The sequence below is a fragment of the Nematostella vectensis genome, chromosome 5 (genome assembly GCF_932526225.1).
Source record: "Nematostella vectensis chromosome 5, jaNemVect1.1, whole genome shotgun sequence".
Taxonomy (NCBI): domain Eukaryota; kingdom Metazoa; phylum Cnidaria; class Anthozoa; order Actiniaria; family Edwardsiidae; genus Nematostella; species Nematostella vectensis.
This window is the reverse complement of record NC_064038.1, coordinates 7,957,777-7,985,407: the sequence shown is the minus strand read 5'-3', so window position 1 is coordinate 7,985,407 and position 27,631 is coordinate 7,957,777. Positions and strand designations below refer to the sequence as shown.

The 27,631-nt window shown below is 39.9% G+C and overlaps 1 protein-coding gene, 1 long non-coding RNA gene and 1 pseudogene across 3 annotated transcripts; 1 reads left to right on the top strand and 2 right to left on the bottom strand.

Moving 5' to 3' along the window:
* LOC116613515 lies at window positions 1–20,841 on the top strand. 2 transcript variants are annotated; one of them, XR_007308057.1, is made up of 3 exons: window positions 1–319; window positions 16,145–17,316; window positions 20,297–20,841. It is a non-coding gene; the product is annotated as an uncharacterized LOC116613515 (long non-coding RNA). The 2 variants fall into 2 exon arrangements; XR_004294186.2 differs by lacking the exon at window positions 1–319 and having other exon boundaries at window positions 15,917–17,316.
* On the bottom strand, window positions 13,740–26,998 carry LOC5505753 (annotated as a pseudogene).
* On the bottom strand, window positions 17,280–20,304 carry LOC116613514. Its single transcript, XM_032374060.2, has 2 exons — window positions 19,892–20,304; window positions 17,280–19,410 (listed from the first exon to the last, which is right to left on the bottom strand). Exon 2 carries the CDS (start codon window positions 18,468–18,470, stop codon window positions 17,397–17,399), a length of 1,074 nt encoding a protein of 357 aa, XP_032229951.2. The 5' UTR covers window positions 18,471–19,410; window positions 19,892–20,304; the 3' UTR covers window positions 17,280–17,396.
* Window positions 26,999–27,631: the final 633 nt, after the last annotated feature.

The window sequence follows — 27,631 nt, the reverse complement described above, 5'->3', positions numbered from 1 at the left end:
TTGATGACATGGTCTTGACCTTGTCCAAACATCGGGGCGTGAGGTGGACCCATTTGGACTGCTATTGTTTCTTTTGACTCGAGTATTTTTCTGTATTATTCCTTTGGGCGGATTATTTCTGTTTTGTTTTAAAATTGGCTCGAAAAAAACGAAGATAACAATAGGCGGGCGTCCGTATGGAGTAACTGTACATAATGGGTTTTACCATATGTTCGCATATATAGATGCAGTGCCTCAATTATTGAAAAGCCAACTTTCCTGGCGTTCATGAAAAGTTTTGTTAAAACAAGCTCAAGCGCAAGACATAGGAATCAAGTGGGTGAGTTAATTTTAGTCTGTGTGGTTAGAGATCCCTATTTCCAGATGTGCTTCATTTGTTCTACCCCTGATTAGAAGGTTACTCATAAACGTAAAGTAATACATTTATGTTGCAAAATATTAAACTATCAACATTGCAATTTTTTTGTTGACCAAATAATCTTTTCCTGGTGACTGACATTGGCTGTTTTCTTTGACCTAGAAAAAAAAATAATCCGATAATTAAACATGTGGTCAAGAAAGTCGAAATCATATTCCGGAAACGGTTAAAAAAAGTCGTTACTCTACCTTATACCTTTCTCTACTTTGTATATCCTTTCTGAAAATTCCTAAAATTCTCTCGTATAAATAACTACAACTCAAGCGTTTAACAAACAATATTTATTTACCGTTTTCTTTACCTAAACAATCGCTTAGATGCATCCAAATAACCATAATTTCCCTGGCAGGTTCCCTTTTACATCCTCGGAAATCTAGGGTTTAGGGTTCTTTTTGGGTTTCCGAGGATTGTCAGTTATCGGGATCTAATTGCCCACAATTTAAAAAAAAAAAAAAAACTTATGTTCCTAATCAGCCTGGTCGTTACTACATGTTCGATCCTTTTTTTTTTTAAATGATTTTTAAATCCCACCGAGCAAATAAGCAACTGCTATAGAGGGTATATTTGAACTTCAACATTATGACTTGTACAGCATGCATCGCGAATAAGTATTGTAAAAAAAATTGCAATCTCAGAATTTTTTATTCAAAGGAAATTCCAAGCTGAGCGTTCCTATAAAATATATTTTATTTTGATGGCTAATTAGAAACCCTGATTGCACTGCAATACAAATAATAATTTATTTATTTGCAATTTACGCTATCTACTTATCTAAAAAAACAAAGTTGATAAACTGCCTAAATTTTATGCAAATAAAGATCAAACTGTAAAGGATATAATTTTTCTGCTCCAAAATCAATTTGGATAAGAAAATTGATAAAAAGTTTCAATTTGGATAAGAAAATTGATCAAATAGTTTTTTCAGATACCTTAAGTTGTGCCGGTACATACAGTGGGATCCAAATTAGTCAATCCCTTGCCAAGAAGAATACGTGGTCTCTATACATTCTTCCTCCGGTGTTTTTTATTTTATTTCTACTATCGTTTTACAGACCCGTCATTAACGTGGCGGGCGAGGGCACTCACCTTGGTAGAGGACTCGTGAAAGAGTAAAATATTTTTTCCGTTACTGTTCTCATAAAAAAATAGGCTTCAAATGCAAATTTAAAATATCATTGAACTTCAATGAGCTTTAAATTGATCTCGAGTCGTATTTTCTTGGTATTTTTTATGAACGAAACGGATCGTTCTGGTATAGGCACAGTATAGGCATAAATATTTATGTCTTTGAAGTAGCATTTTTACCTCTAAACAGCTTCCAAAACAAGCCTAATTTACCCACCTAAAAAACGAGAAACACGGAAATGAAACCAACCACTGATTTTAAAGAATAAAGGGACAAAAAGGTTTCTTTATTCATGTATTTTCCTGTTGTTTGACCACTCAGATGTACGAAAAAGGAGCGCGCGCATGCATTGCCGATCTACATGAGCGTTCATGCGCATAGGGTGGGGAGCCTGTGGTATAGGAGCCAGTTTACGTTAATTCAAGAGAGCATAAGATAAGAGAGGGACACTTTGGTATTACCCGCACGCCATGTCAATTCCGAATCCGGCTATTTTTAGTAACCACCTCCCCACCACTGCGCGTAAGCATTTTTACTCACCTTTCCCCCGCGCTTTGGCATTTACATCTTGTTGTTTGCCGCTATTTTGTGACATGAAACCGAAAAAAGAACCACCCTATTTGCACAAATACCATAAAAAAATGTCATTCTAGCATCAAGGATACGGGCAGTTGCAGTTTATTAAGGGGATGTAGTACTTCGAGGATTGCAAGATTTCCAAAATCAAGATCGGAAAACCTCGTGCTTCAATCACCGTTTTTGCTCTAACTTACTGCTTCAACGTAGTTTCTCAACATTCATTATCTTCCTAATGGTCAAACGAAATTTGTAAGCTAGAAATTAGATATAATATTGTTTTTCGTGAATATTCCGGTGAATTAAGGAATCCAAGGAAATACATTTCATAAAACTATCCTTGTAACGAGGGAATGCATTTTTGTGATGATCAAAGCCAGCAAGCTGAAGTATCTGAGCTTTTGTAAAAGTGAGAAAATAAAGAGGGAGATATTAATGTACTTCTTTGATGTACTTATTATTATATGTTATATCATTATGTTGTTATGATACAAGCTGGTGTCGGAATTTGAATCAAACGCAGTATCACAGCCATTTTATCTCTTGTCGGTTTTTTCTTTCTAATTTGACTTCGCCGCTCAGACAAACAAAACAGTCAAACTATTCAGGGATTTAGCTTTCTGTGAGTGTATTTGCCAATCTTGGTAACTTAAGTTAGACTTGTTTTCTTCTTTCGAGTTATTTTACATGATCTCTTTTCATTCCTTTCGAGTTGGCAAAACAACAACCCGCAACCCGCGGTGGAGTAGGACAAAATAAAAGAAGCAAATCCTCACGCGCAGGGTGTGGGGTGGTGGTTACTAAAAATAGCCGGATTTGAATTCGACATGGCGCGCGGGTTATACCAAAGTGTCCCTCTCTTCGCTTGTGCTCTCTTGGTTAATTTCGATCCGATTAAGTTGCACTAATTTTCAATTTTTCTTTGAAGTTCATTGTTTGCCCAATTTGCTGGCATTGCTTCATTTCCTTTGTAGTTGCTCAAGTATGTAGGTTTTCATGTGTGTACAGCTTGATGATCCCTGTATTTTGCTGCTGATGATTTGTGGAGGCATAGCTTGTTCATGGACTCCGGGTCCTATTATTTTGCCTCCCTTGGTTACCAGCATCTCCCTAAAAGTAAAAAAAAAAAAAATAAAAATAAAGAGAAATAAGTACAATTCAACAATGTCAGAAAAAAAAGTATTAATGAGCAGTTTTACTTGTTTATACCCCTAGCCACTGCAAATTTTTGTAAAATTTTTAGGGCCAGCTTTTAGGAGCTGCTTAACATGTTTTATTCCCCTTTGCCACTGCTCATTTTAAACATTTCTGTCGATGGAATGTGATGATAGAGGCAGAAATGTTTATTTTGACGGCATGTGAATAACACGTGGGAATGTGAAGAGAGTGCAGTATGGGTATGAGTATATAAGGGGAGACAGCGTGATAGTGTCACTCTAGCCAGCTCCTCTGTTTTAAGCCATATTGACTTTTGCTAATTTCGTGTCGAGTATGGAGAAGGACAACGTCGCGGACCTTATCTCGGAGCAGCTTTCAGTGCAAAGAGGCCGTCAAGAAGCCGACTAACTTCTAAAAATCTTTGGGAAAGTTGGCCACTGGAGGGCTGAGTGCTCCAACTCAACACCGAAGTCAAGCTGACTGTATCGCAGTATTGCAGCGACAAAGATCAAGGTGTGGATTCTAGTTTACCCTCAACACCGAAGTCAAGCTGACTGTATTGCAGTATGGCAGCGACAAAGATCAAGGTGTAGTCGATTCTAGTTTACCCTCAACACCGAAGTCAAGCTGACTGTATTGCAGTATGGCAGCGACAAAGATCAAGGTGTAGTCGATTCTAGTTTACCCTCAACACCGAAGTCATGCTGACTGTATCGCCGTATGGCAGCGACAAAGATCAAGGTGTAGTCGATTCTAGTTTACCTAATAATGGATTTTTGTCCCTTATTTCGAAAGTTTTGGTGTTGTGTTTCTGAAAGTTTTTTCATAACCAGTGTTCTATTGTCATAGGTAGATTAATCAATTTATAGATTTTTAGAAATCTAGGTGAATTTAGCTTTATCCTTGACTCCGTTGTCGTTGGATATATAATTCCTTGTCTTAAAGTACTCGATCCTTTTGTTGATAATAATAATAATAATAATAATTAGTTTATTTTTCACTTTCGCAGTCCATGGACTGAATTACAGTGACGGTCAATTACGCATACATATAAATATATAGTTAACATATAATTTACATATGATATATTGATAATTCACTCCAAGCCTGAGGTTGCAAACTTTACGCTAACAAAATTTCCGAACCTGTCGGTTTTGGTTGCTAGAGTGACATGGTCTTTAGGTCTTAAGTTGTAGTGCGAGGACTGGTTAATTATGCGTTTGTGTATTAGGAGATGGAGTGGATTGTCAGGAGTGACCTTACGGATAAACTTACTGCATGCTATTTTCCTGCGCTCCTCAAGGGTGGGAATACCAGCCTTGGCCAGCGCGTCCGCATAGGGGATAAATGGGAATATGATAGCCAAAGCGCGCCTCTGGATCCGCTCCAGATCTTGTGATAAATATTTTGGAAGGTTGGCAAAGACTACGCATGCGTATGTTACCCATGGAATTAAGCACTTGCCCACCCCCCCATAGAAAAATATTGTATTACCCATAATGCAGTGTGTGTAGAAGAAGAAGAAAACGTGTTGACCGCCATGTTTGTTTCTGTGTGGTTTATTTTCGGTTTATTTTTAATGTTACTCGAGTTTTCACAAATTATAAGGTAACATATTGGGGGCTCAGACGGGAAAACGGATTCAGAAGATGACTGAAGAACTTCAGCTTAGTATCGAAGAGAGTTTGTGTCGCTTGACGGCCGAACAGTTACACGAAGTGGAAAACTTTTTGAAGCTACACGAGGACGACAAACTATCTAGGTTGAAACGGGTCAGAAGGATCTCACAAGCTGTGGATAACGAGCTTGAGAGCAAAGGAGACCAAGCAGTCAGCTATCTGAAGGGATTAGAGGAGGTTATTTCGGCGATTTCTGGAGCAACGAAGCCCAAACAAGAAAAACAAGCCCAGCCAAACACGAGTGCAAGTGCAAGTCCGAGCGAGGAGCTCCAAGCTCTGAAGGATCAAATGAACAAGCTTATGGGTATGGAATCAAAGAAAGGTCTCTACATTTCGGATATAAAGAGAGAAATGAAGATTTCTGGGCAAATTGGAGAGCCAGGACAGAAAGATAAGTTAAGTTTTGTCAGTCTCGTGAGACAAATTGACTCTGGACTAAAGAAAGGACACACAGAAGTTGAGGTGGTCGATGCAGTAATAAAGTCCATTTGCCCAGGAATGAGACTTCGCAGCTACTTGGAAGGTATTCCAAGCTTGACTCTGGCCCAATTAAGACACATTTTGCGCTCGCATTATCAGGAAAAAAATGCAACAGAACTGTATCAAGAATTAGCAATTTTGGCTCAAGCTCCCGGGGAAACCCCTCAGAGTTTTGTGATCAGGGCTTTGGATCAAAGGCAGAAAGTTTGTTTTGCGTCACAAGAGTCTGATAGCAAAATGAAATACGATCCCGAATTGGTGCAAGGACTATTGTTAAGAACTGTGGAGACTGGATTAATGGATGATGGTGTAAGGATGAAACTAAGACCATATCTACAGAACACAGATACCACTGATGAAGATTTAATCCAGCATGTAAATATTGTGGCATCTGAGGAGTTAGAGAGGAAATCAAAGTTAACCAAAATAACTAAGAAAGTTAATCAGCTAACAAGTGATAATGTCGAATCACAAGGGAATGGTGGACGTAAGGACAAAGGGAAGACTGCTCCAGCCGCAGTCTCAACAGAAGACCTGATCCTAGCAGAACTCAAGTCAGTGAAGTCGGAGATGGCCACATTGCGGGAGACAGTGGCCCAAGTGCAACAGGAAAGGGATGGCAATATTGATAATCGGGATATACATGTACAGAAGGCCAAGAGAGTTTGCAAGCAGTGTGAGGATAGCAATACGATTGATGCATGTGATCATTGTTTTTATTGCGGTTCATCTGAGCATTGGGCACGGGGATGTCGTAAGCGGAGACCAACACAAAACAAGGATTCGGGAAACCAGCACCGGCTGCCACCGCGGGACAGGCGGTAGCCGGGTCGCAAGTTGCTTCCACAGGAAAGTCCCAAGTATGTGTGTTATGTGGGCATCAACCATCTGGTAGTGATTGTTTAGTTCAATGTGCGGGTTGTAAGTCAGCATTGTACTGCGGTGTGCAATGCCAACGGGCTCATTGGTTGGAACACAAGAAACTTTGCACTGCGATACAAGAGTTACAAGCCAAGAAAAACAGTGAGTACGCAGAGCGAATTCAGTCTAGTGTATTTATGTCTCATCTCACTCCAAAACAACATGCTGTTATTTGTAAACTGGTAGGACCAAAATGCAAAGTTTCCTGCATGCTTAATGATATTAGCACAGAGGCCCTCTGGGATACGGGCGCGCAAATTTCAGTTTTATCTAAATCATGGGTCAATGAGAATGGTTTGAACACTGATTTACAAGATATTGAGACACTCCTGGGTCGGGATAGAAACTTAAATGTATCTGCTGCAAATGGCAGTGAGATCCCATATGAGGGATGGATCCCCATAACATTGAAGCTAGAATCCCATGGGTATACAGGGCCAGATGTAGAAGTACCTTTTTTAGTGACCCCAGGAGAGTTAGAGTGTCCCATCATTGGATATAATGTCATAGAAACAGTGATTAAAGATTTCCCAGGGGATAATAGCAACACCACAGGGAGCCCATTACAGGATATTATGAAAGGTGCATTTCCAGAAGTCAGAGGGGAGGCAGTTGGGGCCTTGATTAACTTTATCCAAACATGTGACAACTCAGAACCCTTGTGCATCTTAAAGTCACCTAAGAAGAGTGTCAGCATACCGGGGGGGCAGACCCTGAGAATTAATTGTCGTGCAAATACCGGCCCAGTCGAGGAGAAATGCCCAGTTATCTTTGAACCAGATGAAGACCAGACATTGCCTACAGGGCTAGAACTCTCCCAGTCTCTATTGTCCATCCCGAAAGGGAAAGCTACGCGAGTTGACATTTACGTCAGTAATGCCACCAAGCATGATATCACCCTCAGGGGGGGCACCATCTTGGGTAGTCTTAACCTTATCAGATCAGTTACCCCAGCAGAAGTGAAACTTAGTGAGATGAACTTGTCTGATTCAAGGGGGGTACACCCAGGTGAAACACAAGAATCCAGGGGGGCGACCATAGATTCATCACAGAGGGTCCCAGGGGTGGTGATTGGAGATCTGAATGAAGAACAAAAAAAGGAAGTCACTCGTCTGTTACAGGAAGAGGAGGAGACCTTTGCCCGTGATAGTCAGGATGTCGGTTGCATCGAAGACCTTGAGTTAAATTTAACCCTAATGGATAAGACTCCTGTTCAGAAAACATATGTCTCAATTAGCCGCCCATTGTATGCAGAAGTCAAAGGCTATATTGAGGACTTGATAAATAAGGGATGGATTGTGAAGTCAAAGTCTTCCTACTCGTCGCCGGCTGTCTGCGTCCGTAAACGGGACGGGTCTCTAAGACTGTGCATTGACTATCGTGAACTGAATCGTAAGAGTGTTCCTGACCGTTTTCCCATCCCAAGGATTCAAGATGCATTAGACACCCTAGGGGGAAATAGTTGGTTTTCAGTACTGGATCAGGGACGCGCATATCATCAGGGTTTCATGGGGAAAGACAGTAGACCATTGACTGCCTTTGTGACCCCTTGGGGACTGTATGAATGGGTTCGCATTCCCATGGGTCTTTCCCAGGCCCCCGCGGCCTTTCAAAGATATATGCAAGATTGTTTAGAAGATTTAAGAGACACCACATGTATCCCATATTTGGACGATATCATTGTCTTTAGTCAAAGTTTTGAAGAACATGTTAGTGATCTGAGGAAAGTTTTGCAAAGACTGCGGGAACACGGGATAAAATTGAAACCCAGCAAGTGTAAAATCTTTCAAAGGGAAGTTACATTCCTTGGACATGTTGTGTCAGAAGAAGGTTATCGGATGGATCAGGAGAGTATTAAGGCAGTTACGGATTTAAAGGATACGCCACCTAAGACAGTCGGAGAAGTTCGCAGACTTATGGGGCTTCTAAGTTATTTCAGGAGATATGTACATAACTTTGCGACGTTAGCAGCACCCATTTATGATCTTTTGACGGAACCCAAGGGAGGTACAAGTACCAAATCGAAAAGTAGGTCGAGTAAGTCCTTATCACGCCAACCAGTCTCTTGGTCTGAGGAACATCAGCGAATACTGGAGACACTTATAGATACTATCACATCACCACCCGTTATGGCTTATCCGGACTACCAACAACCCTTTATTCTTCACACTGACGCATCGGAGCGGGGACTTGGGGCTGTATTATACCAACGCCAGAAAGGAACCTTGAGAGTCATTGGTTACGGGTCACGATCGTTAACTCAAGCCGAGCGCAATTACCATCTGCATTCGGGGAAACTCGAATTCTTAGCGCTAAAATGGGCAATTACGGAGAAATTTAGAGACTATTTGTACTATGCCCCTAAATTTACTGTCTACACGGATAATAACCCGTTAACATACATTCTGACCACTGCCAAATTGAATGCGACCGGACAGCGTTGGGTATCAGAATTGGCTGACTATAACTTTGTCATCAAATACAGACCTGGAAAGGCAAATGGGGATGCAGACGGTCTCTCGCGGATTTCACAAGGCATGGAGAAGTATATGGAAGAATGTCAGAAGACCATATGCCAAGAAGACATAAGAGCCACTGTGAATTCTGTAAAGTTCCAGGCAGGTGAAGATGGCATTCCGACTATCTCTTTGTCAGCATGCCTTGAAGATTCTCCCGACGATAATGTCACCTTAGGCACGCAAGCATGGTCGACAGAGGACATTGTGAGACTTCAGCGTGAGGATACAACAATTGGAAAGGTGATTGGTTTCATACTTAATGAGTCATTACCCAGCTTAAAGGAGCGAAAGAAGGAAACTCCTGAAACAAAGGCCATGTTACGTCACTGGAAGAAGTTGGAACTAGGTAAGGATGATATCCTTCGCCGGAGAATTGGACCACGTCTCCAATTGGTCCTTCCACGGAAACTTCATCATCTCGTTTATAAGGAACTACATGAGGAAATGGGGCATCTCGGTGCAGAGAGGGTATTGCAACTTGCGAGGGATAGGTTCTTTTGGCCCCGTATGCAACAGGACATTGAACACTATGTTACCTCTGTTTGTCGATGTATCAAGCAAAAACGACCGAAACATGCTCAACGGGCACCAATGCAGAGTATTCAAACAACAGCTCCCTTTGAACTCATTTCTTTGGACTTTTTACATCTAGAAAAAAGCAGTGGTGGGTATGAATATATCCTCGTAGTGATTGATCATTTTACTCGATTTGCCCAAGCATACGCAACACGGAATAAATCGGCCCCTACAGTGGCAGAGAAGCTGTATAATGATTACATCATGAGGTTTGGGTTTCCCCTTCGAATACATCACGATCAGGGGAAGGAGTTCGAGAACGATCTACATAAACATCTGGAAAAGCTTAGTGGGGTAGCTCACTCAAGAACCACACCATATCATCCACAATCCAATGGACAAGTCGAGCGTTTTAATCAGACCCTTCTTGCAATGTTACGCACACTACCAGAGAACCAGAAATCCAAGTGGAAAGATAGTCTTAACAAAGTTGTACACGCATACAACTGCACTCGAAATGACTCAACAGGATTTTCTCCTTTCTATCTACTTTATGGTCGCTCACCTCGACTTCCCATTGACTTAATGCTTGGTACCAGTTTGCAAGGCACTCCGCAACAGTATCCGAAATATGTGACAAAGTGGCGAGAAACCATGGAAGAAGCTTACAGGATCGCACGTTCTAAGTCGACAGCTCAAGCCGCGCGGGGTAAGAGGTACTACGAGAAGAAAGTGAGATGCTCATCACTTAAGCCGGGTGATCGGGTATTGGTACGAAACCTGTCAGAACGAGGCGGTCCAGGGAAACTACGCTCATACTTTGAGGATCAGGTGTTTGTGGTTGTGAATCAGAAGGGAGAATCGAGCCCAGTGTATGAGGTCAGACCTGAGAATGGCAAGGGCAGGAACCGGACTCTGCATTATAACCTCTTACTGCCATGTGATTACCTCATGAGTGACGTGATTACTCAGCCAAAGAGGAAAACCAAAACACGGAAACCTGCAACAAGGAACGCAGCAGAGTTGAAAGAGGAGTCGAGTAGTGAAGAGGAACCAGACTTTGTTTACGGTAGACAGGTTGGATATGCGCCCGACGAGAAAGAAGAAGCATCAAGCGAGTCAGATGTATCTCTGGATCAGCAAGAGGAAGCTTCAGACGAGCTGGATGGAGCACCCGATCAGCAGGAAGGAACGGCAGGTGAGCTGGATGAAGCAATAGAGGAGCAGGCAGAGAGGGCATCACAGCAGCAGCAAGGGGAACAAGGTGATAGGGACAGCCAGGAGAACTATGCTAATGGCAGCATCATTGGACGACCCGAGCGGAATAGGCATCCACCTTTGCGGGTTACTTATGATGTTATTGGTCAGCCATCCTATTATCGGGGACCGGTCGCTAACCATGGTATAACTATAAATGAGTCAGCATGGAGTGCTTACGGTGCACCTCCTACACAAGAGTTACCATGTGCCACATGCGGGTTCAAGGCACCCTTCGGTTTACAGGTACCCTACGGTTATTCGGTACCCTGCAGTCTACAGACTCCCTACGGTTATCCGGTACCCTACGGTTTACAGGTACCCTACAGATGTCCTTCCTTCTCACCATGGACACCAGCAATGTAATTACAAGTACACTAGTACACTTACTTGACTTATATTTGTTTGTTTGTTACAAGAAAAAGAAAAGGAAAAAACGGTCTAGTTAGAGACACTAGTTGAATAATACTAGTATAGCCTAGCAAATAGTGTAGGTAACAAGGTGTAAGACCTTGAGCAGCATTGGGTATTTACGTGGCAATGACATTGTGCAAGAGAACTGTAGAGTAAAGAATAAGCAAGATACAGCTGTATGAAGAAACAAGTGGAAGCCATGGTTGGACTTGATCACCCTACACCATGCCTTCATGGAACTGAACATTGAAATAGTAGAGTAGTCAGATTTTTTTTTCCTCAGTTGCATTGTAGTATTGAAACATACTAGTAACTTAAATGTCGAGGACGACATCTTTTCAGGGGGGAAGTGTGTTACCCATGGAATTAAGCACTTGCCCACCCCCCCATAGAAAAATATTGTATTACCCATAATGCAGTGTGTGTAGAAGAAGAAGAAAACGTGTTGACCGCCATGTTTGTTTCTGTGTGGTTTATTTTCGGTTTATTTTTAATGTTACTCGAGTTTTCACAAATTATAAGGTAACACGTACTCCAGGATAGAGCGCACGAGACAGCAGTAAATGCTAACAAGGTCCCCTTGTGGGACACGACTCTTCTTGAGTTGCCTTATTGCGTAAAGGCGCCTGTTAGCTTTCTTCACTACGTACTCGCAGTGAGCAGCCCATGTCAGATCGTTGGAAATGTACACGCCGAGTAGCTTAAATGATGTCACTTCCTCAATATAGGAAGTAAAAAACAACACCTTAGCGTTTAAACACACATCCTCTGTTAGCGAAGCTATCAAAGAACTCATTTCTAATCATCGAGTTTAAGAATTTTGTTATAAACCAGAAATAATCGATCCTTTATCAGTTTCAGTCAAATCCAGCGGTCAAAAAACGCCTTATTATAGATCTTAGACTTGCTAACGAGAGTATTAACAAGCAGAAGATAAAATGTTTGATAGTAGATAGTAGGACTATCATCTGATTAACCAAGATTACTTTTTGTCTAACTTCGTCTGCACATCACCATGTGAAAAATTTTTCAGACTATAGAAAGTTCCTGTGTTTCTCGTGAGATTTGGGCCATGGCCCTCAATATTTGGGTTATGTTGTTACTAGTGCAGATTGTATCGATTTTAGATGAAGATATTATTTCTGAATTGTCATTTTGGCAAAACAACGTTCACCAAATAAATTGTAAAACGCAAACGCTGTTCCCTAAAAACTAGTATACTCAGGCGTTTCTGACGATGCTTGTGCTGCCTATATAGATGTTAACGTATGTTTTTCACAAAAACTGGTACGACTTTGGAAAAAAAACAGGTCTACTTGGAGAAAAATCAGTGCTGCTTCATTGGCCATTAATGCTTTTGAGTTTGAGCTTTGTAATCGCAATATTGCGTGGTTTATAACAATGTAGTCTATATCGTTTATCATGGTTGGTAGCAAGTTTTCCGTAGCTTCAGTCTATAGATTTAGATTTGTTACACTTCTGTTGTGATAATATTTCTTTGGAAATCAAATGGATTTCCAGATAATATATTTGTGACGCAGATATTTTGATTAAGATTATACTTCGATGATTGCATCATAAAAGAACATGTTTATCCAGGCCTTATTGCTCTGGGGTCCTTATCTTGTTGATCGCTTTACTAACCATTACAATAACAAGCTTCCACGCTTTAAATCTAGGTTCTATCAACCTGGCATGATCGCTGTAGATCATTTACAGAAAACCGGCATGCTGATGATAATTGGTTGCCACCGCCATCTATTCTTGTTCCTAGGGCCATTAATCACTTTCGATTGTGTAGCGCAAAAATTTTGATTGTCCCCTTTGGGAAACCAGCAGCATTTTGGCTTGTTCTTTGCCCAGATGGCGTTCATTGGGACAGCGCACATAAAGACTAGAGATTATTAAACTGTAATGACAGGATTCAGGTTCGAGGCAAGAGCTATGTTTGGTAGAAAGAATAACAGTTTCCGCCTCGTCGCGATCATAATTTCTCTCTAAAGAGAAGCTCGTATTTGTATGTCAAGCTTTTTGCACTAGCGTCCAAGGCGAGTGTAAAGAATACAAACCCTTATCACTATAGCATTTATTTAGATTAACACCAGTGATTTACACTGACTGCAGGACTGCATATGCACATTGTGTAATACTGTTACGAGACTACGGTATTCTATACACCGAGAGTCGAATTGCACTCTTGTTCCATCAATATCAATTATAATACGTTGTTTTTCAGATATCATAATCACTATAGTATTAGTGATTTTAACACCAATAATTTACACTGACTGCATTTGTACATCGTGTAATGCTGTTATGAGTCTGTTGTACTCTAATTGATTTGAGACTATGGTACACTCTATATACCGAGAGTCTATTGCACTCTTGTTCCATCAATGTCAATCATAATACGTTTTTTCCGGGTTCCCATCGACTTCACTTCCCTCTTCTGGGTTCCCATCGACTTCACTTACCTCTTCGAGTACGATTTCCGGTATTCCCGAGAAAATAAGGTTCTCTCTCCTCGAGTATGCTTGTAAATACAACAGGTCTTTCGAGTTAGCTCCAGTTCCCTTACCACTGTGCTTATTCTCAGCAGCTCTCTCTGCTCTATCTTGTTCAAAGGACATGGAGATGAACTCTACCGAGTTTGTAAGCTAGGCCATTTTCTTTTCTTTCTCCACTTGTTTCGCCTCCAGAACCTCCACTCTGCTTCCGGGCTGGCAAATTTGCTTTTCAATGTTCGTAATCTTTGACAGCGTCTACTTTCTCTCTCATGAGGTCTAATATTTCAACCTTCTTTAGAATAAATTGAACGTTAGAGAATAACTGTTCGAAGCCCAAAACCTTGGCCATGCTGCTTCCTCGCTAAAACCTTGCTTTGTTTTTTTTGTTTATTCTTTTTATAATCAGGAGAATCGCAGGCACTGCTTGAGGAGCTTAACCTTTCTTTGCGCTTATTAGTTTCTTGCTCCATAGTGTTTTAAAGCAGGATGGCGCAGAAGTTTGCGGAGCCCGAATTGATCAGCCTACCGCCATGTTTATGCTAATCAAAATACTGAGCATTTTATCTCCCTGAACATCAACCGTTGCCTCCCTCTTACACCTCCCACTTCAAGCCCCGTGTTCCCCTTCACTGTAAAAAACCAACTAGTTGTGAATGTGGCAGAGACAAATCTGTTACAGACACATCTTGCCATATGTGTAGTCATAGCTTTACTGTGATTGATTGTACCGGAAAACAAGTGTTGACTTCTAAAGCTGTTGCCATCCTAAAGCCTGTGGTTTGTAGCATTTGTGATAAGAGATTCCCAGACTACAACACGCTTGAGACACACAAAGCTGTACATGAGTTGCGTCAAGGGATGTCTTCACCTGCAATGAGTAGGTCAATTCATCCTAGATCTATGTCAGTAGAGGACTTTAAAAAAGAGTTGAAGGCAAGAGGACGCCCTTGTACGGACAAATAGGATATTTTGATCAAACGTTTAGAGGGCCTCTTGTCAACAGACTAAATTAACTGCTTATTTTCTCAGGATGTCTTTCAAATCACTTCATTCAATATGATGAGAACCCACAGCATAAGGCACTTTTCATGCATTCTACAAATATATTTAGTGAGAATACTTGTATGCTAAAAACTAATTCAACAACATGGCTGCAAATGAAGGTTTAAAACAACATATTATTATTATTATTATTATTATTATTATTATTATTATTATTATTATTATTATTATTATTATTATTATTATTATTATTATTATTATTACTATTATTATTGTTATTATTAAATTGTGTATTTATTGCAATTTATTAGTATGAAATCACTTAATAATGGTATGTAGTTTTAACTCCGCAATGTAGACCTGATCACTGCTTAGCAAAATGTATAAGTGTATACATTATTTGAAATAGAATAAATGTTTATATTAAAAAAAATACAATTGAAATAAAACAATATCTCAATTTTATTTTATTAAAATAAAGCAATACAGAGTGTATAAGTCATGAAACTACAAATGGATCTTATTTAATATATATCTTTTTACAATTGAAAATAGGCAGAATTACAATAGCTCAAATTTATCTATAACACTATATTTCTGTAAAAAGAACATGTGCAAATAAAATGTTTACACTTTTCGCTGTTCATTAGTTTCTGCAGGGCAGCGTTTTGCGCGAAATCCTCTTTATCGTATCGATGTACGAAGAATGTGTCATATTGTAATTGAAAGAAATGGGAGTGCTTATAGTTATCGTTAACTCCGATTTACCCTTATAAGAGTAAATCCTACGTCCCTCGACGAGCACTTTTTCAAAGTGAAGTTTTGATAAAAAAAAACTCTGTCCTTCAAACCGGGCCAGAGACCAAATAGCATTAGCCGTCCGTGGCTTAGAAATAACAAGCGTTACACGCATGCCGTCTGTTGTCATGTCACCGCCATAGTCAACGATTATAACCCACACATGCTTGAAGACCGAGTATGGCATAAATAAATTTATGGGACTCATGAGGCCAGTTGCTTTCGAACAAGTGCTTTCGAGTGCATGTTCTGGCCTATCTCTTTAAGGTAGCTGTCGGGCATAGGCCCCACAAGCTCTAATTTGTTGCCATTGATCTTCTGTAGGCACGAATCCAAGTTTTGAATACCGTAATTTGGCTTCGAATCCGCGGGGATCTTCCTTACAGACCTCACCCAGTCTCGCTCAACGCTGATATTTCCCGCCCGCGCTTCCGGGAGAAAAACACTTAGCAACGAGCCATTGTGTTGACTCTTGAAAAATATAAAAATATGCAACAATGCATATTTTTCTGTAAACCAGGATGTTGAAAAAAGGCTCTTCAGATTTTTACACTATAGAAAAGGAAAAAAAAGAGCAGGGTTTCATTGATATTAGGGTAACTCAGGAAGAAAAAAAAAATAGACAAGAAAAAGACGACAATAAATGCATAATTGAGGAAGAAAAAAACAGCAAATGAAGAGATGTACAATAAGATTAAAATGCTACCGTTACATGTTTACCGGCCTCCAAACGCAAAAAAAAATATCATAAAAGAAAAAATTATTCCTTTCAGCAAACTTTCAGCCCAAACAACGAATAATTGTTGAAAGCCTCACCAACAAGGTACAGTAGCTGCAGGCTATAGCTGGCGAGCCACTACCCAGTGACAAAGACCTCAAGACCAACAACCACGAAGTGCCTGACAGCATAAAACATAAAGAAAAGGTTAATATATACAGAGCACAAAAAAATTTCGAAGAATCGTCTTGGATAAATGTCTTAAGCATAATAGAAAAAAAAGGAAAAGCAGCCTTTGTGCAGTTTGAACGAAGATTATATCAGATAAAACGGAGTCTAGTATTATTTGCGATCGTTGCCTGAAATTGTCACATTTATCGTGTACATTCTTAAAAGCAATGCCGGAAAACAAGAAACTGGTTCTGTTAGTAATTAAAACTTAAGTACAAGTAACAACACAAGTACATTAAGGCCTGGGTCAAAAATTATAAAATGCCCCCCGCAAAGAGAAGTAGACCTTCTAGGCAAGTACTTCATATAAGCGTAATTTACCTGTACGGCTAGGGGTATTTGTTGTACACGCCGTCATTGGGGAATTTCATAAATATTAGCCGAAAAACAAAAATGGCGCCCACGAGGTGAAAATGTTTCGAGTGTGTTTGAAAACCTTTTTCTTGTTCCAACTTTACATTGTCTAAACCAATTGCTTGGACTTCATTCTCACAAGATTAACAGCAGGTCTGCTCTTAAGGGAATATAATCTACCAGCAGATTTAATTATGAAAGAATCGCGACTTTATTCCACTCGTCAACAAAATTGGAGAATTTGGGGAGCTGAATTGGGCACCATAAGCCCCGGCAATCTATTAAAACGGTAAGTTTAAACCTGTTGACCGTATTTAAAATGTGCTAACATTGAAAAAGAATGTTTTTGTGCTAGTTAACTGAGTGCAAACAACAGCTTACTACAAAAAATAAAAATTTGGTTATACTGGTTATACTTGGTTTTAATAAAAGCTGGTTTTGGTATGAATCTTATGATTTTGATTTATCTGTTCATGCCATGTAAATGGTCATTTTCCATGCATTCAGTAGATGCTCTGAAATCTTGAGTGATGCTTTTTTTGACAGGCGCTCATCTTCACTTAGAGAGGTGGCGGTAGAGTGAGAGAGTTCCTGGTGTTTCTTTCTGTAAGCCTTCAGGACCTCGACCTGGATGTGAGCAAGGTGTGTGTTGTATTTATTAATGTAGTAACGAGATCTTGGATTTTCTTTCAAGTGCTGCTTGAGCTGGTCATACTTCTTCACTATCTCGCATTGTCCCAGCACCAGAGCTCTCTCTCACCTGAGCTCTCTCTCAAGTAACTCTGCTCTTGTGGTATTGAAGATGACCGGAAATGGTGTAGGGCAGGTGCATTTCTGTGGGAAATCTCATCATTCCCATCATGAAATTCCACAGTATCTTCTGTCTCATACCACCACTCTCCTTCTCCAGGCACTAGGAAGTCTGCTATCTGGTGTAGGTGACCTTCCCAATCTCCGGCATACTCTCGGAGCATATCTTTGGTGAGGGTGTTGTTACCCATTTGTGGCAATGCCTTAGCAAGTTTTATGATCTCTCCTTCTTCCTTGAGCACTGCATCCGTCTCCTTCGTGTTGATCTCTGCACTGACATGTAGCATTGCATTGCTGGGGAGGTCTTCCAGTCTTTCCCCCCAGGTCTTCTTGGTAATGTCAGTGATTTTCTCAAACAGGCGCTCAAAGGTCTCAGCATTGGTAGAACGGTGGGAGTGTAAACGGAGCAGAAAGGAAGCATGAGAGATGGAAGCATGGAAGTAAATTCCAAAGAACTTGCGGTATGTCAGGGCTGTAGGGGGTGTAAGAATGGTGCCGCATCGGATTGCATGATGCCAGCAGAGGTTGTGTAGTCTGAGTATCATCTTTGGACTTCGTCTGTCTGCCGATGCATAAAAAATCTCACACATCTCACAGAGGGTAACTAGGAGGAGCCTGATGTTCCGGCTGACTTTGCTGTACAGGGCAGTGGTAACCAGGATTAGAGTCTTCCTGTAATCGACCCCTCTGACCTTGTCTTTACTAAGCTGTATACCTAGTATCTCATTCAATGTTATGAGTGCATCAATATCTGTGACATGGTGCCGAAGCTCAGCTAGTATGTTCTTGATGTGATTCATTGACGCATGTAAGGCTTCAAAATACAGCACTTCGTACCGCTGAAGGTTCAGCTCTTCTATCTGCTTATTGCCGGGGAGCCTACTTGTTAGAAGTGCAGGTAGACGTGTTTTCCCCCTTAGTGTTTCTGTCAGTCTCTCTTGTATCTCCTCCTTTTTTCCTTCCTCACTGAGTCCTCTTGACCTCATCTCTTTCTTTAGCTGATCTGCCTTCAGGTTTTTGTATGGGTGATAAGTTCCCCCTTGCCCAGCTGTGACTGCAAGTATCAGGTCTTGACTTTAATTCAAAGTGAGATATGGCCTTTGCAGGCTGTACTCTAGGTTGTAACATGAATTGATATTGCAATCACATCCCGCACAAGTTAATGTCCCTCCATGTTGGGTTCCAGATTCCATTTGGACTGCTGGGTTGTCACCATTCATGTACCTCATTACTTCGTTTACCTCAATGCCTTCATTTGTAATAGTTGAAACTTGATTCTTGAGGTCTTCCTGCCTTGTCTTGACAAACCGCATTTGATCATCGACTGTGCTTTTACTGGCCCCAAGTATATATACTTTTGGTGACTCTACTGTTGCTTGTATGTTAATCTTTCGGCCAGTTTCTTCAAGGTAGGTCTGGCTACTTTTGTGTATTGCAGGGTCATAAAGTTCTCTAAGACAGAAGAGCATTAATCCATGGTTTGCAATCACACTGTGGTCATGCCATATCAGCCAGTGCCTTGTTCTGTTGAAGCGTTTGAGCCTCTCCTTCATCTCTTCCATTGTCCCAGTGGTGTCTTCACCGATACTCTTCAGCTCTTATGAATGATTTCCTCTATTGTCATCTTCTCAAAGAACTCACCATTGTGTATCTTTAGAAATTCTCTGTTTTTCTTAAGTGACTCTTTTTGAATTTCTTGAAGAGGGATTTTTCTTCCATGGACTTTAGTAACCGCTTTTGCAACATTTCCATCAGCATCTATAACTAGCTTGACGTGTTCTGTCTCTGCAATGGGGATCCCGATGTTGCATGTCCCATTCTGTATGAGATCTTTAACTGTGTTTCTTACTTCTGTGTTACTCCATGGAACAGGCAAAGAAATTTCCCCTCCTCTCTGCTTCTGAATTACGCGCCTTACTCTCTTGCCTGCAAAATACAGTGAATTAGTTTTCAATTGGAGGTGGTACTGAGTGTTTTTACTTCTTATGATTAGTTTCATGTCATGTACAATATACAGTATTCCTCTTTATTAAAGTATAGCCTGGAGTTTTAAATACACAATAGCAGATAAATCCTTAGAATACAGTTAAGGAAATTGCTTTGGGAGTACAAAATATCAACCAAAACCAGTGGTGGATCCACGGTAGGAGGGTGGTCGTGTGGAAAGCCAGTGCCTTTGCCCCCCCCCCCCCCTTCCGATGAAGATTGCATAAGAGATGTATGAAATATTCTACAAATTTACTGTATATGTTGAATATCTTGGTGGCCATGCCCCCAACCCCCCTCCCCTTCAGATGCCTTGAGATAAAACAATATTTTGTGTCAGCCTAATTTGGAAGCTTTTTTATTAGGCTGGTTGCATGTTATATGATGTTATTTTAATCTGTGCACAGTTAGTAACACTCACCTCCATTCTGTCTTCTGTTAAACCGGTTAACATCTACTCCTTTGGATGACAGGTATTCCTTGAGAAGCTGTCCTGCATTTGGAGGACTCTCGGGGCCCCTTTTTTTCTTTATCTTATATTCTCTTGCTTTGGCACTCCAATTGAGAGGTTGATTTGGCCAGTATTGTACATCATCCATCAACTTCTGTAAGTCTCCATCAAATTCCTTTGGTACATGAGAACGCTCTTCTTTGCCCTTTGTTTGCACCCTTTCTACAGCCTCCTGTCTTGTTTTAAAATACTGGCTCATTCTTTGCTTTTCTCTTGCTGCAAATAACTGTCCACATCCGTTTTCGCCCATCGACTCTCTGTAGAATGCTTTGACTTTCTTTTTTCATTTCGTTCTTTTCTTTTTTTTCTCCACAGGTGACAACTTCTTCTGCAAACCAGCTTGAAGGACAAGGAGCAGAACATCTGCGAAACTCTTAGAGAAACTTTCTTTGCACTTGGCATCAAATTTCTGATAGATTTCTGTACCAATTTTTCTGAGTATCTTGTTGTTTGGAGTAAGTGGAATAGAGTTTTGTTCTGAGAAATAGTAGTTAACTTGAGTAGGCAGTTTTCCAAATGGAGATGAGAGTTTTGGGTTGGTGAGATTCATTTGTTTGGCTAGAAACATTTTTTGATACTTGAAAAGGAAGTCTCTACAACAGATACAATGTCCCAGGGTGTGTAGTTTTTTACGGTACTCAGGGGAGGCATCCCACTCTGATGTTGAGAATTTTTCTAGATATTGCTTCTTACAGTTAGCACCACTCCACCATGTTAACACTTTATCAAGGCTATGGCAGCAGCGGTAGAAGTTCTCTGAAAGCCAGTATTAAATTAGAATTGTTTATTACTTTCTGCCTACTGATATTTTACTTCATTTTACTTTATTCTAATTCTCTCAATAAAAAAAACTAAACATTTCTTTGAAGTCTCCTACTCATTTCCAAAGATTTGCATTTCTTCACCCTGACTTATTTGCAATGTTCATCAATAATACTGATGTAGTGAATACTGTTTTTAAAATCACCATTTCCCTAGGTTGTGCTTACTTTAATAAAATGAATTATAAGTAAGAAAGTGTAAAGAAATATTCAGTGGTGTTTGCACTTACTCTTGTCTATTCTAAGTCCATCAAAGGAGTTGAATTTATCACAGAAAAACTCCATCTTGGAGTCAAATTATCCTATAGCCCGTGCTTATAGCAAGCCATAGCTAGATTGGGGGGGGGGGGGGGGGGGCAAGCCTTATTATTTCTTGTATTTGCTTTGGGTTAGACGTCATTTTTTCTTTTGTAAAATTTATGTCCATTTAACGGGATAGCTGCCCCCAGCCTCCCACAACCCTTGCGCCCGTGCTAATCGCTGAAGATAACAAAGATCTGACATCTGACGTCATTGTGTTTGATCAAGGCCAAGGTCATCGATTCCAAGACGAAAATTTTATAATTGGAGGATGGACAGTTTTTTTTTTTTTTTGGGGGGGGGGGGGCATTTTTTTTCTCTCAAACATTTTTATTCATCCCGCATCGCAACATGGCGCAAGCCTTGCGCTCCTGTAATATTCTTGTTTTATACTGCCTTGCAGTCTCAGCTTTTGTTTTCACCACTATTTTATTTGCAATTGTTAAAGTTGAGTGCAAATAGACTCTCGCGAAGCCACAATTTATTGTGTTAGCCATTATCTACATGGCACCCGAAGCAGGTCTGAAAATTGCGCGAAAAAGCAAAGAAAGGAGGTCACATGATAATTAAAGGGACGATAGGGAAAGAGTCAAAGTGTAGGAGGTTTATTCTAACTATCTAAACAACAAGAAAGGCTACAAAGGAAACATTCTTCCGCAGTTGAGAGCAAAACATCACTTAATAAGACTCGTACATATATCAAACAATGATTAGTATACATTCTTTATAACGGTTGCATCTTTGAGAGGGCACAAAACAACTTTCGTGTGCTAAAAACTTAAGATATATTACGATTCGCCTTCCTTCTTCGATCGAAGCCGTCCGTTTAGCATTGGAAAAATGTCATCATTTTTTTACTAGATTTATCCAATTATGTGTACAAAAATAAAAGCATACTTATAGAAAAAATCATAACTATTTCTATTTAGAAATCTTCCTATTGGAAAGATTCATTGATAAATACACTCACTTATTAAACATCGTTCACTTGATAGAAAAACGTTTCCATCAGCGGATAGCTACGACAAGTTAGCCTTTCTTCCGTATGACGTCATAGGTCACGTGATCATATCTCTACCATATGGGTAGGTTAATATGAAAGTTCCCAAGCTACTTAATGACATCTCCAAACTTCATATGCGAATTCAAACGATAACCCAGTTTAAGGCAAAATGTCATTTTTCGTCAACGTCTGTGCCACGTTCCAAGCCTTAATGTACTTCAGTAACATTGGTAGAATAGAAATGAATTGAAACACTCTCAAGAAATCGTATGTGCATTTACAGTTATCACCTTATACGCGGACCTTCCTGGGGAAAAACAGAAGCACTCTTTCCTCCTGGTATTCGACATCTGCGCTATGCGACAGATATCGGTATATCGGCCTTTCTTGAAAAAAAAAACACTTCTTTTCAGAAATCCGAGCTATCTTAGCTGTATTTAGCATGGCCCCGACTGTGCGAGCCCCGTCTATCTACTTGTACATCATTTATTTAAAGGAACAGTGCTTCTTCGCCATTCAAGACTTCTCGTTTGTCTCCACCTCCTTGTACGTTATTTTACGTTATTTATCTAAAGGAACAGTGCCTCTTCGCCATCCAAGCCTCCTCGTTTGTCTCAACCTCCTTGTACTTTATTTATTTATAAAATAAAAACTTTATCTATCTAAAGATGCCTTTTCGCCATCCAAGTTACTTCTTGTAACGTTATTTATAAAAAAGGAACAGTGCCTCTTTTGAGCTTTGTCTTCATCTCCTTTTGCGTTTCTTAAAAAGGAAAATGTCTGCCTTCCATTCGCCTCGGTGTTCGTAACTTGGATTAGTGATAGCACACCTTTTGCCTGCCCATCTTCGGGGAAAAGACGTCGTCAAATAGAAACTTGGCAACAATGAGCCTTGGCAAGGGTAATACCCCGGGGCTTGTCCCGATACAACATAACGTAGGGGGACCAAGATGCTCCTATTTGATAAGCTCCTCTTAGATAACAAATCAGTTATTCCGAGCTTCTATTGGGTCGCCTGCCCTGAGAGTATGTACGTATACAAAGCAAACATGACAGACTCAGTTTTTATTATTTAGTTAATAAGTGAAACTCGAAACTGGCAGTGCGCGAGTTTAGAGTGCGGTCGATAGTGGTAAAGGAGTATGTTCATTTTTTATTGCAGCTCGGGTGTTGTTGTATTATATAATGCTATTACTTGTGTACTCGTGTAGCAAACAGTTTGTACTAGAGGTTGTTCCATTAATAATAGATTTAGTTTTTTTAATTATAAAAGTAAGATAAGCATCCTGGACGATCCAATTTGTTTGCCAATAGAGCTAAGGATGTTATTATCTAGTCTATCGAAACTCTCATTACTGGAACCACTGGGATAAAGGAATATTACTTAAGGTAAATCTTCATGATAAGTGTCACTGTTTAGGTGAGGGAAGGGCAATGAGCGCATCTGTGTTAACTTGACCACAAATAAGAAACTTAAGACATCACGTCGGAAATGGCTCATTAACTATTTATACTATTAATCCTTAAGGAATTTTTAAAAATTTAAAAGAAAGTGACAAACGTCACTTTTAGTTTAAAGGTTGTAGGGCAGGGGGGAGGCGTGTGTGGGGCTTCTACTATAATCCTATTGAAGTATTTATATTTTCGTTTGATGATCTGTTTTCTTTCAACAACTTTTTTTGGGGGGGAGGGGAGGGTGGGATGATGGTCTCGGAACCAAAAGAAGGGGGAACCAATATATAAAACATCTTCTACAATTATAAGAATATATTATTAACATATTAACAACAACAATTATCATCATTATCATCATCACCATTATTTTAATTATTATTTGTAAAATTGCATTGATATAAACAACAATATTGCAAATAAACAAATAAAAAATCAAGCAGAAAAATTTATATTTTTAAAAACACATAATCTTCATACAAATTAATTAAAAAGGAATTTGAATCTCAAGTCAATGAAACGTTACATTAAAAACTACGGACACAAATGAATGACTTGATAATTATATAAATTATTTAAAAAATACAACAATCATAATAAAAATTAAATTAGACCAGACTGAAAAAGAAAGAAGAATATTCTTATTAATTAATTCTTCACACTCCCCTCCTCCAAGTTTTGTCCGCCATCTTGTTCTGTTATATGTTCTTTGACGTAAGTAAACAAAAGGTCCTTGCACAATTTATTCCTGTAGCTATTTCTTTCTCTGATCATTAAGGGAAGATTTTTCACAGCTCAGGTGTTTTCTTTTGGTTGAGCATGATTTGGCTTTTAGTGATGGCTATCACCCAAAAATTGGTGGATAAAGCAGTCTTAGTAATCCATAATCTAAGGTAACACTAGACAATGTTTTAACTTAGGTATAACCCCCAAGGTTTGCCGAATGATGGTGAAAACGACCAAGTTTCAAGCCCCACGCTTTGTTCATTATGTGCCGAGCATTCGCATGCCGCCTGTGGTATATGTTTTTAAGCTCAAAGCCATCGCTTGAATATTTTAAATAGCTGTTGGCTTAAAATTGCGAAAAGAAAAAAAGCAGTGCATCTTGTTTTTTTATCTGGACACGGCTGTTTTGGCAAAAAAACAACTAAACGAGTGTTCATTAAATACTCCAAGGGGGAGGGAAGCTATGAGCGGGGGACCCCCCAATTTTTAACCACGAAAAGGGGGGGGGCTTCCAAACAAAAGGTCCTCTAAGAGGGGCCCTGAATTTTTAGGAGACCCACTTTTATATTTTACTGATATCATCTAGTTTGTTGCACAAATAAATTAATACTTTTGTCTTTATATACTATAATATAGATACTTCCAGTATTCAGTATTTAACAGCTGGATTTACTAATACAGTTTATTATCAGTTAACAGAAACAAATGGAAATAAACTTCTAAATAGTGGTGGAGCATGCAAATCTAAAACGATATACATATACAATGTTTTTTACATTGGACATAATCCCTTTTTATACAGAATAATATTCTTAACAAAAACAAAATATACAAATGTATAATCCTTTACAGGGGTCCTTAGGGGCAGACCAGGTGACTTTTTTTGGGTGGGAGGGAGTGATTTTGAAAAAAAAAATGCAACTGATTGAGAAAGAAAATCCCTGCAATCCTACCCTGCACCTTATTTCATTATTTAACATGAAAAACAAATTATAAAATAAGGCCATAACCTAAAGTTGTGAATAAGAGATGTCAAACTCTGAAATAATAATGAACTTCACTGGGTTATCAACTTGAACAAAGCAGGTAACTTCGCAGTATTCATTCAAGATTTAAAAACCTTTTTGTTTATTGAGGTCCCAAGGGGGAGGGGGGGGTCTTGAGTAAGAATCTTCCCTCCCCCCCTCTCGACGTAATTAATGGACACTACCCAAGGGTTGAACTCTTGCTTCCTTCATACTGTGCCAAGCATTTGTGGGTTGCTTGTTGCATAGCTTTTAAACCTAAGAAATATCACTTGCTTGTTCTAAATAATCATGAAGGGTTTTAAAGCCAGAAACTTCTTAATTAGGCAAAAATCGAGAAAATGGGAGACAGCCATGCAGATAATCTTTTTTCCTCCTTTACAGGAAGCTGCCCCATTAGACACTGGGAGACAGCTTTTGTAATTCAGGTAGCCCCAGTAACCCCAGTAGCCAGGGGGTGGCCAAGGCGGTCCCCCACCGCCCCCCCCCCCCCTTGCAGCCCAAAATACAGTAAATGTATGAGACATTATGTAAAATACAGGAGAAAATACCTTGAAATTGCCTTTTGGGCCCTCTCCTGTTAAAAATCCTGGCTTCCGGTAAACAACTTTAACAATAATTTCTGTTTTTCTTTATGAGAACTTCTAGACTAGAAGTTCTAGAATCTAGTTAAGCAGTTTTATATGAAGGTGGTATACTGTATTTCAAAACACCTCTATTCAAATGGATTCGAGCTTACGGTTAAAAATACCCACCTAAAACTGCTTGGCATCTCATCGTCGTCAGCATACAACCCCATTGACACTAACTGGTAAGTTTGGTTTTCTGGAACTAATCTGGAATGGAATGATGGAAGAACTAGGCAAAAAAACGTGAGAAGTCATTTCTAGAACTTGCTTATTCAACTTCCTCGTTTAGGTATACGAAAGAATCCATTCTTTTCTTCACAAATTACAGCTTCGACTTACCAATATCCCCTGTGTGTAATCTTTTCCTGGTGTGAATAGGTAAATTCAAGTATTACGAGAGCAAGTTGGCCGAGGAATCTCGCTGAATGAAACTAGAGACGGCGCGAAATCAAGTAACTTGTGGGTAGGCGGAGACCCCCGCGGGCACAGGGAGCCCAATGTACATTTTGGAACAATTGTGATTTTTCGAAAAACGGATATGATCTCCTACTTTAGCATTTATTATGGTCCAAGTCATTTTGTTTGAGTCTCATTTTATGTTCTTTGTATTTATAGCGAGATAGCCGGGAGCTAACGATCCATATACACTCCCTAGTCGCCCTCTTTGATTTTCCCTGAAAAGCTTGCGATCTTATGTACTACATGTGCTACGTTTCGACTTTTTTTCGGTCATTGCTCCCCGACTATATGAACCGTCTCCTACCTCAGTAGGAGAAGCAAATAAAAATGGGCGCCTGGAGAGGAGAGAAAAAGCCAATTTCAAAAAAGCCAAACAACGGAATTTTCGGAGTGTATTGTACAGACGGGGGTGATGGTCCTATCTTTTAGAGTATAAAATTCTTCCAACTTGGGGGTGTAAAAAAATTCTTCCCTTTCTGCTATCCCTTAGGGGGTCTCACCCTAGTGAATTAAACTGACATGTAAGTCGTCAAAAAGAGTTGTGCGAGCTAGAGGCGCATAAAAATTCAGAAACAAACTGGGAATATGTTTGCTTTTAGGGTTCACTTCATCAAATGCGCTTTAAGGGTAAGGATTGCGGTCTTCTCGTTTAATCGCGCGACGGCTAAGGAGAGCCCGCAACTTGTAACAGTTTGTTGTCGCTTGTATATTTTTTATAAGGACGGTTTTTGGTTTCTATATCCATGATTCTCTGGGCCCCCTTTCTGCACATTTACAGACTATTTCCAGGGTAGCTATAGCTGCATCAAATAGATTTACAGACTGTTTTCAGACTATTCACAGGCTATTTCCATGGTTCTCTGGACCCCCTTTTCTGCACATTTACGGACTATTTCCAAGGTAGCTATAGCTGCATCTTATTGATTTACAGACTAGTTTCAGACTATTCATAGGCTATTTCCAGGGTTCTCTGGGCCCCCTTTCTGCGTATTTAAAGACTATTTCCAGACTAATTTCATACTATTCATAGGCTATTTCCAGGGTTCTCTGGGCCCCCTTTCTGCGTATTTAAAGACTATTTCCAGAGCTGCATCTCATAGATTTACAGACTAATTTCAGACTATTCACAGGCTATTTTAAGGGTTCTCTGGGCCCCCTTCCTGCGCATTTAAAGACTATTTCCAGGGTAGCTATAGCTGCATCTCATAGATTTACAGACTATTTTCAGACTATTT